At 34.7% G+C, this 10,733-nt stretch overlaps 1 protein-coding gene across 1 annotated transcript; it reads right to left on the reverse strand.

Moving 5' to 3' along the window:
- Positions 1-3,088: 3,088 nt before the first annotated feature.
- Positions 3,089-10,488, reverse strand: LOC107958792 (respiratory burst oxidase homolog protein A). The gene is made up of 14 exons (XM_041099269.1): positions 9,792-10,488; positions 9,547-9,706; positions 9,409-9,457; positions 9,101-9,214; positions 8,295-8,717; positions 5,993-6,376; positions 5,787-5,882; positions 5,480-5,595; positions 4,770-4,937; positions 4,498-4,657; positions 4,048-4,245; positions 3,836-3,964; positions 3,658-3,736; positions 3,089-3,571 (listed from the first exon to the last, which is right to left on the reverse strand). The coding sequence occupies exons 1-14, from the start codon at positions 10,369-10,371 to the stop codon at positions 3,462-3,464; spliced, it is 2,766 nt and encodes a 921-aa protein (XP_040955203.1). The 5' UTR covers positions 10,372-10,488; the 3' UTR covers positions 3,089-3,461.
- Between the last annotated feature and the right edge of the window lie 245 nt (positions 10,489-10,733).

The following is a 10,733-nucleotide window of genomic DNA, read 5'->3' on the forward strand; positions in this document are numbered from 1 at the left end:
TTAGGTCATTTAGAAAAATAACAAACTCACTTATATGAGCTCTAGTAGACTCACTTTCGCCCATTTTGAAGATGTAGGGATGTTGTTTTAACACTAACCTATTGGCCAAGGATTTTGTCATGTACAAAGCTTCCAGATTCATTAATGTAAATGTTGTTTTCTCCTTCAAAACCTCCGGTAACACATTATTTGTTAGACATAATTGAATTATGGATAGAACTTTTTTATCTAACCTATCCCATTCTGACTGATCCATGTCTCCGGGCTTCTTCTATGTAAAGATACTCTCAAGATTGCTTTGAATCAGTATGGCTGACATACGAACTTGCCACAAACTGACATTTGTGATGCAGTCGAACTTATCAATATCAAACATTGATGTTTCCATCTCTGAACAGGTTGAATACGGTAATCGAACTAGCTCTGATATTAGTTTGTAGGGAAATAACCCATGTATGCAACAAACAAGTAAATAAAATAGAATAAAAAAGATCAAACACACAAATTCTAACGCGGAAAAACTCATTTGAAGAGGATAAAGAACCACGTGTCAAAGGAGATTTTACTATAATAAAATGAGAGTACAAAAGATGAAGAAAATCAAAAGAAAAACCTAAATCCCCAAAAGAAAAACCTTCCAGAACTTATGTAAAACCTAGAGTAACTAAGGCTTATATATAGGTTGAAATTATTAGTATATATGACTAAAATAACCCTCGGTTAATCAAAGTTTAAGTGGAAAACTAAAACAGAGTTTAACTAAGAGAAGAAAACCAAGAAACTTGAGAAACGCGTTGGCATGTCGTGACGTGGCATTAGCGACGTCGAGACGAAAGGGACGTCGCATTGTCAAGATGAAAGCTCTCTTATTGTCATGATGTCGGTTGTTCGTCGAGACGAAGAATAGTTCCTCGTTGTGACGTCACACACTATTTGGTCCGAAAATGCGATGCATAACTCCATATTTTTTATAATTTTTTTGACAGAAAGTTTATAAATTTTAACATATATCTTGGAAATAGAAAATTAATTATATTCTTATCAATTATAAATTTTGACATATGACATGGCAAGTTGACTCCGAGCGTTAATCGATCAATTCCAGTCAATAGTGATCAACACCGACCAATGTCTAGGGTCAATGTGTTGGGTCATCATTTTCAAAATCTATTTATATAATATATAACAATATTCTTATAGCAACTATCAAAATCTCTCAACTATTACTAAATTCCCTATTGGAAACCAAAATCTCTCAAATCATCACTAAATTTTCTATTGGAAACCAAAATCTCTCAACTATCACTAAATTTTCTATTGGAAAAAAAATTCCATAACTAAAATTCCTATTGGAAAATCAATTTTGTAACAAAATACTAAAATTTCTATTGAAAAACAAAATCTTTCAACTATTACTAAAATTCCTATTGAAAAAACATTTTTATAACCAAATACTATAATTCCTATTGAAAACACATGTGACTAGGTACTTGGTAAAAATTCTTAAAAAAATTATAAAAAATTGTTAATTAAAAATTCTAGAAATTATAATGTCAAAAATTAATTTTATAATTTGTAAAATTATTTTTATAATTTTCATACAATTTTTTTATGATTTTATATAATACAACTCAAATCTAACAAAAATAAAATTGCCATGAAAGTTTTAAAGCAAAAATCACAATTTCAAACATAATAATAATAGAAGATTAGCGGTATGTGACACGGCAGACCCCCAACTGAGTTTACCAGTTACTCTAAAATAAACGAGTTTCAATAGCCACCTCAGATGTATGAGGTTTCGTGACAAGTTCGGCATCAAATAACCTCCAATGATCTCAAGGATGTGTGCCTGAGCATATCGTATTTTTTCTACTTCAGTCGAATCATCCCCCAACTTTGGGAATGTGTCTCGTAACCAGTCCATCTCAATTCGACCTCCGTAAATATTATCCAGAATCACACCCAAAAGATCGTAGCATATGGCTTCTCAATCAGCAGATTGAACGGACCCAGTGAGTACGGACTCATCCACCGACAATTCCAATTGTAACTGCACGTCTTCTAAAGTGATGGCACACTCCCCGCATGGAAGATGAGATGTATGTGTCTCAGGTCTCCACCTCTCTATGAACGTGCTAATGAGTTTCGGGTCCAATTTGCACCCCGGCCTATATTGGCCACGTGCGAAAAACCCGCTTCCCTCAAGTAATTTTCTATCAACAGTGATGGAGGAACAAACATATTACGAATATAACATTGTAACACCCGATCTACCAAATGTTATAAAAAATTATAAAATAAAAATTAAATAAAATTACATAAATGAAAAAAATTAAATAATATTCAAAAATTAAAATTAACCCTTACCATTTTCATTTGTTCGACGGAGATATGTTTATGATAAAGACGAATTAATTCCTCAGCTATTGCTAACACGATCAAATATCTTACAAATTATAAAAAAATACTAATTTAAAATAAATTAAAGGAAATAGTTATTTAAAAAGAGCTTTAAAAATTTTAAGGAGAAATATGAGAGCTTTTTTGAGAATTTTGGAAGAAATGTTAAAGGAAATTGTGTGAAAAAAATAGGTGGGGGGCCTTTTATAGTTTTTTTTGTATGAATGTTGGCCCCCCAACGGTCAAATTTTTAAATGATCGTTAGGGCGACTATTGAGGGCCAAAAACACGGGCTAAAGCACGTCCTTAAGAGAGCGTTTTTGCCATGTCAGCAAAGCGCGTCCACATCAACACATTTTATGTTGACATGGCAAAAGTAAAAACGCTCTTTTCTGAAATTTCCCCTTAAAACGCGCCTACGTGGAAACGTTTTTGATTTTTTGGCCCATTCCTGTAAATAAGATTTAAAGTGGCCCATTTTTATAAATAAAGTAGAAAATGGGTCTTTCTTGGTAAAATGTTGGTTAAATCAATTAGAGTAGTTGAAGCGAATATGTATTATGCAAATGATGAATTTTACATGAGTTATGAAATTCCCTTATTATTTGATGGGAAATGGAAATATATGAAGAGAACGATCGAGATTATACCATATTGTAGCATACTCTTTACATATACAAGACAATTTAAATAATAATAATAATAAATCTTCTTTGGAATATGTATTAAGACAAAATTACCAAAACGGGTGAACATAATTTACAATCTAATCCTTAATGGAAAGAACTCATCATTTAATATGTAGTAGCCTTCAGCTTGAAATCTTCTATCAGCTCAGCAGGGATATTCTACAAGGCTATTCTTGGAAATGAAGAGGTCCAACCCATTTTCCAAAACCACAGTAAACTTTTTTTTTTGTCTTTTTGGTATTAAAGATATACCTAAAAAAATAATATATATTTAATCTTTTCTTTTTCTCTCTTTTTTCTATTTGATGAGTGTCTTGCCTTATTATTGCAATTTATTAGGACTATGAATGGTGAAGGATGATAATAGTGTTAGAAATGCTCCTTATGGAATTCAAATTTAGTGGAACCTTTTTGGTTGAACTCATAGCAGAGTTTGCTGAGTTGTTTAGCCAAAACGGGTAACCCGCAGTAAAACACTCCTGCTCCACCACACCACTAATATTAAAACCCAAAATAAGATTTGCCTTTTTTTAATATTTTATTTGCTTAATAGAGTTCGGCTCACCTATCCTCGCGTTGCAGTGCTTGGAACTTAGCTTAGAGAGAACTTTCTTCCATTTAGGCCTTGCAAAATGAGTCCGCACCTGATAAAGTTGGATTCCAGTTGGATGGTGATGTTCAGAATCCTATAAGTCGGTCAAGTATGGTAAGACAATGAAAATGAGAGGCAAAAACGATTTTACCCTCGTGCCGGAAACGATGTCAACTCCATTCTTGGCTTGATTTAGTGCTTGGACCATGGTGATGAATGCTGATCGTGCATCTCCTTCCTCGTACACGCTAGTCAAATAGTTGTGCATTTCAATGACACCCTGGTGTTCAATGTGACAAGTTAGTTGCACCATGGTATTCAAAGAAAATTATAACTAAAATAACTTTCAACTCTTGGTTTTACCCTTTGATCAAGTTCTGCAACTTCATTCATGACTCCTTTGAACCAATCAAATGAGCCTTGCTCCCTGGTTACCCAATAAAAGTAAGCATTGGTCGTCTTGAGTGTTTTCTTTCGTTTTGGTGGAACTCTGTTGGGAGTGCCTGAATCATTGCTCCCACTTCTCAGCTCTGATGTCCTACTGGAATCTGACACCAAATCCTGAAAATCAAAGCATCAGCATTGTGAATCAGATAAAGAAAAATTAAGAAACTATGATTTGACCAAGGAATAATAACAGCAGATTCATTAACTTAGCACAAGGGAAGCCTGAGTCACAGCTTAATTAGTTAATGCTGTCATCTTTAATAGGTTTGGAGTTAGAATCCCAATGCCATCTTTCCCCTGTCACCACACTATAAACTCTTTTGCTCTAAATAAAGAAAAAATATTAACTTAACACAAGTTACTTACTGCCTGCTCCTCCATTTTCACAATGTTGTGAAGCAGATCTTTTAGGATGCTAATGAATGGTGTTGCACCAATTCCAAGGCCCACAAGTAATAGGACATCATACTTCCAATAATCTTGTGCCGGGGCACCATACGGCCCATCTATTAAGAGCTTTGGCAAGCTGTACTTCAGATAATAATACAATCAAGCAAGGGTCATTGAAAATTATTCCATAATAGATTCTAAATGCTGCTAAACCGTTGAATATATAAATAGAAGACGAATAGATATACCCTTTCTTAGTTGTGTCATCAGCCCTGAGAAGCCCACTTTTCCCAGACACAGGAGGTTCACAAACCTCTGAGAATAGCCGTTTGAGCTCTTGCGTCCAGTCACCTAGCTGGCGGATATGAACACTAAGGTAGTCATCACCAGGAGCAGACGTGATGGAAAATGGATGCCTGGTTCACAATAAAGAAAATGTTCACGCGTTGAGATTTTTTTTTTCTTTTTGCATGATGCAAAACGTATACCATCTGTAAAACTTATAATATTTTAAACTTCCTTTACATTATTTTCTTTTTTGGCCACCCTTTACATTATTAAAAAGCAATAGAAAACGTTGAACCTGACCCTATTATATTAAAGGGCTATTATTGTTGACAGCAAATGGAATTGGCTTTTGATCTAACTAATATACATTTTCATCCTCTTCTATCATGAATTTATCTCTCTTTTCTTTATACAAATAAGCATTATACAAATAAGCAAGTACATTACAATGAAAGGAGTAGGAAGGGGTGTAGAAACACAGAGATCGAACCCTAAACCTCATACTAATAAACTTGAAACTCACATAAGTTAGTCATTGAGAATTTATCCCTAGATGTATTATTCTGGAAACTCTGGATGCAATTTAGTAGCCTGGCGGAAGTGAAATAGCTGAAATAACACCTAAAAATAGTATTATTATTATTATTATTTTTTTTTTTTTTTTGCTTACCACTCAAAGGGAGAGACAGCAGGGCATTGGACAAACATGTACTGTCCACTTTTGTACCGAATTTGAGGCGGCTTAGACATTAGTAGTGCGAGAACACCTCCCGGATAAATTGCAACCTATGCACAAAAAAGATCATCAGTCAAATTACAAAAGCACCCTAGGTTTAGAGCTATTTAGGCCTCACTGGAAAATTTTTGACAATGTGCTTACTTGTTGGTTGGCCTAATTAAATGTTTCTCTGAGCAGTTCCAATTAATTACGGAACTTTTTCTCTATACAGAATCATAGTTGATAGTGTTATGCTTACCTTCGAAAGCCGGACAGTATAGAAACCAGAACGGAAAAATCTAAGTGTCCTTTCTCCAGCATACAACAAAATTGGAACAGCTAGGTACATCCAAGTCTGCAGCCAGGAACACAATACAATTAATTACAGTTACAGTACAACATAAAATAAAATCCTGTTGTTCGAATTTATGCAATCACTTGAGAAAAGAAGATTTAAATGTTTACCGTCTTACGGTACCATACGTGCACAAGATAAAGAAATACGCCATGGATGACAAGCAAGATGTAGACAACGATAAACAGGTGATGTGAGTACCAGAAAGCATTGAAACCAGTGATTCTATCAAAGGGCTTGGGCAGCTTAATCAGGTTCCGCCTAAACCATCTTGTTGCCAGTATAAATGCAATTGCCATGCAGATAATCATTAAAATTCCAGTCACTCCTTCAGCCCCTTTTACCAGGTCTAAGTAGGTTGGTTTATGACTTCCAAAGTCATTGATTAGTAGATCATAGTGATCACTAGAGGACTTGATAAGCATAGGAAAATCACAGGCAAGATGGTTACCAGCATGGAGAATGACTCCAATAGCAATGGCTGCAGCTATTGTCTGCACAAATTCAATGAGATATCATAAATAACTTCAAACTTTGTGGTTAATTAATTCAGAAATACAAAAGAAGTCAGTGCCATGAAAACCTTGTATCCACTATAAATGTAAGGTTTGCTTCCTATGTGCATCAAGATTAGTCATAACTTTCATAACTAAAATTCCATGAGCTACAGTAGAAATGATGAAACTGATGGATTAAAGTGGCTGTTCTTACTCATAAAACAACTAAGCTTGCATGATATAATGCTCCAGAGCAGCAAACTTGTGATCTACAGATACTTTAGTGAATCTAGGAAGTGCCCAGGTTCAGCTACGATAAGGTCAAGCTATTCGGAGTTTGATTTTGTGGAAGTCAATGTCTTTGGTCACGGTAGAGGTGCTCATGGGCCGGGCCGGGCCAGGTTCGGGCTAATAAAATCGGCCCGAAATATGGGCCTAAGATTTTGCCCAGGCCAGGCCCGGGAAAAAATTATAGGCCCGGGAAAAAATTATAAGCCCGGGCCCGACCCGGCCAGGCCCATTTTTATTTTAAAAATTTTTAAAAATTAAAAAAAGTATTTTAAAAATATTTTTAAAATATTTTAAAATTAAAAAAATTTTAAAAAAATATTTTAAAAATATTTTAAAATTAAAAAAAGTATTTTAAAAATATTTTAAAATTTAAAAAAAATTAAAAAAGTATGTAAAAAATATTTTAAAATTAAAAAAATAAATATATTTATTAAATCGGGCCGGGCCGGGCCGAAAAAGTGGTGCCCAAGGCCCGGCCCGTTTTCTAAATAGGCCTCGTTTTTTTGCCCAAGCCCATATTTCAGGCCTATATTTTTACCCAAACCCTCCCATATTTTGGGCGGGCCGTCGGGCCGGGCCGGGCCGCCCGGCCCATGAGCACCTCTAGGTCACGGTCACGGACGAAAACACATTAAAACTACAATGTTTTAATTTCGTATATAGCATTTTGTTAAACTACCGGATCCATATACTAAAGATTTAAATTTCTTTTGCAATTTAGCCTTGTATATTTACCTTTGATGCAAAGAGCTAAAATCTTAAATGGCCTTAAACTTAAATGTTAAAAAATGCTCTCAAGTGGGTTAAAAAAATTCTAACATTTTTAGAACCTTATAAGGATTAAATTGCTTATTTGTTTTGTTTCCTCACATCACTTTTAAACAAAGCAAGTCGTCTTTTTTAAGTTTAACCTTACTATTGTTTATAATTTTCTTTATTTGATTCGAAATTAAATTTTATGGTAGATGAACTAATTTACTCCTAAATACAAAGAATGGCCAGTTTTGACTTTTTTTTTTATTTTTTAGAAATTATCTATTTCTAATTTCTTCACACACAATAAATAATTTAAGATCGGTTTAATTTTCAACTTTTGCTATGTGAACCTCCAATACCCAGCACTTTTTTTTTTCCAAATTCAAGTTACAAATTATTAAGAAGAAATTATATCGATAAAGTTTGAATTTATTCATTAAGGTGCTAACAAGCTCTTCTAACCACTATTTTCTTATGTTGTAGACATAACTCGTACGATTTTAAAAGCAAATTCATATCGGTTGACTTTTACATGTTATTAGGTCCTTGGGACCAAAGGCGAAATTAGAAAATTGTTTTAGGGGATCGAAATTAAAATGTAATTTTTACAATAGAAAAAAGTGTAACTTCACCATTTTAATAGACTACATCTTTATAATTTTTAAAAGATTAAATCAAACTCTTATATTTATATTTTAGGAGTATAAAAGTATAACTTTACATTTACTAATTTAAATTTTTAAAAATTTTAAAAAGACAAAAAAATTTCACTTTTAAGGGGATAGTTTCGCCACTGCCTGGGACCCAGATGATAAACGAAAAGGAAAAGCAAAAAGAAAAAGGAAAAGTTGGTATGTTGTTTACATACCTTGTGAAAGTTGATATTGTCGTCAAAAGGCAGGAAAAGACCCAGCTTGGTGGACCTGAGCCAAGTAATGGTGTTTCTGCAGACGGGTAAGAGGATAAGTGCCATGTTAAACTTGAGGGTCTCAGCTGCTCCCTTGGCTGTGAGGAGACAGTAACCCATAACCTGAAAAGAATTCTTTTGTTTGTATTGAAAGAACTTCCAAGTAAAGAGCCCTATCATAATCATAATCCATAATGACACCACCCATAGCCTCTTCCAGTTTTCTTCTAAATAGTATAAAAGTTTCTTAATCATTCTCCTGACTCTGCTCTTATTTGTTAGTCCTTGTAAGTTTTGGCTAAGGGCTTGGCTTCTGTAGCTTAGGGCTTGACTATAGCTCTGGTAGGCGTCCTTTTGCAAGAGAAGTGTCTCCAATTGCCATAGCTGTATCATTCCATAGGTCATGATCAACCAAATCATGCAATTATGGAAACGAAATTTTTAAATGATCGAAAAAATTTTAGTCACGCAAAGGGCAAGGATGATCTTGATTATATCAACTGTTTTAAGCTATCAGTGATGCAGATGCAAGGTAAGTGCATGCGTGAATGAATAAGGTCCGCCACTTGGCAGAACCATGAGTTCGAGATGGTCAATCATGGGATGTAGTTAAATAAGTTTCACTGTAAAATAATAATATAGTATGATTTCTCTACAATCAACATGTTTTGTTATTAAATATTAACAGTAAGATCTATCGGACAAAAATCAAAGCAAGAAATATTATGGAAATATGAGTGCTCCACATAAATTAAAAATGGACCCACCTCGATATATCCAAATCTTTCATGGTCCAACTCTTCCATGATCAGAGCTGCATATTCCTCCGCCTGCTCTTTCAATCTCGATAGCTTGTTTGCCGAAGCACTTAGCGTCAGAATCTAAATTATCCACAGCAAAAGTCAATTACTTTTATATACAAGCCCTCGCAAATCCCACTAAATATTTTATTAATAATTAAAAGTATCACCCATGAGCATCACAATTTAATTGTTTTTTTTAATAAAGTAAATATTTTTTTTGCATGTTGGATACAATTTTATTAAAAAATTGGAAATATACATATTATTTTTACCTCTTTTACTTCAGCCTCAGTGATCCTACCATCTTCATTTTTGTCCACCCTATAACATAGGATATTCAAAACTGGTTCGTTAAAAGAAGAAATATTTAATTTAAAATAAGTTGTAACTAATAGTTTAATAATGTGTACATGTCGAAGAAGATCTGGAGGCGAGAATCAAAACTTTGGTCAGTGATTTGAGACCAATACTCGTAAAGCTCATCTTTGCTAATTTTTTCAACTTTTAATCTCCTCCGTCTACTCAATGCGTCGAACATCTCCTGCGCAAATTCCTTCGAGTCCTTCATTCCTAAACAACGAACAGAAGTAAACATCTAATCTAAGAGTTTGAGAAAAATGGATTAAAAAAGATTTGTGATGATGAATTGAGAAACCTATGCATTGTGCGAAATCGGAGCGAAAGAGAGAGCCGTGTTTAGCGAGTTTGTTGAAATTGTTTTCAACTTCTTCCCATGCATTGGCTTCATTGTTGGTTATGAATCTTAATCCGCAAAGAGCTTTTTGAGCGCCGGAGCGAATCCGGTCGAGTTGAGCTCGCTGCTTTCTTAAAGCTCGAGCCGCTGTAGCAGAGTCGGATTCGGGTAGAGTCAGAGCTGCGTGTCCGTGTCCCCATGATAACTTGCGTAGCTCGGCTTTCAACTCTTGCGAGAACTGCTTGGCTTTAGCAACGGCTTCGACTTTTCGTCCTTGTGAAAATTGTCTCAATGTATTGGAGGAGCTCTTCCTGATGGTCGGGGATCGTGAAGTGGATGCCGAAGTATAGGCTCCATCATCGACGGTGATGGCAGTGGAGGCCAGCTCCATGTTGCGGAGGATGATGGTGTCATCGTCTTGGAGATCGAGAGTGACCTCCACGAACTCCTCAGTCCCAGGCGAGGACGTTGAACTGAAGGTGGCGGGAACGGTGTCTGAGGCCCATTGCCTCTGGTGTGTCGGAAAAGAAGCGCCTTTCATTGATCCAATAAGCAATATATACCGTTGATTTAAAGTAAGAAGAAAAATGAGTTGATTGAATATATATAAAGGGAGGGAGAGGAAACGCCAGGGGAATCAGAGAGAAAAGACGAGAACGCGTCAGTTCAGTATAGTTGATACCATATTAATGGGTTCATCTTCAATTTTTTAAATTTTAATTAAATTAATCTTTTAAGAAAATATTAATTGAATTGTCAAAATTTAACAGAATTCATAAAAATACAAAATATTATTAAAATTCAAAACATTTTAAAAAGTTGATAAAAACATTTACAATTTACATTAATATTAAATAAATGTGGAAAAGAAACATTAGTTTAGGAAATAAAATGTTGGAAGAA

Source organism: Gossypium hirsutum, chromosome D08, assembly GCF_007990345.1.
Source record: "Gossypium hirsutum isolate 1008001.06 chromosome D08, Gossypium_hirsutum_v2.1, whole genome shotgun sequence".
NCBI classification, from domain to species: Eukaryota; Viridiplantae; Streptophyta; class Magnoliopsida; order Malvales; family Malvaceae; genus Gossypium; species Gossypium hirsutum.

Coding starts and splice junctions, on each gene's coding strand:
- LOC107958792 (XM_041099269.1), bottom strand. CDS start 10,371: ATGAAAGGCGCTTCTTTTCCGACACACCAGAGGCAATGGGCCTCAGAC. Junction 9,215..9,408: donor CTGAGGCTGAAGTAAAAGAG/GTAAAAATAATA, acceptor TGGATAATTTAG/ATTCTGACGCTAAGTGCTTC. Junction 3,572..3,657: donor GCACTGCAACGCGAGGATAG/GTGAGCCGAACT, acceptor GTGGTGGAGCAG/GAGTGTTTTACTGCGGGTTA.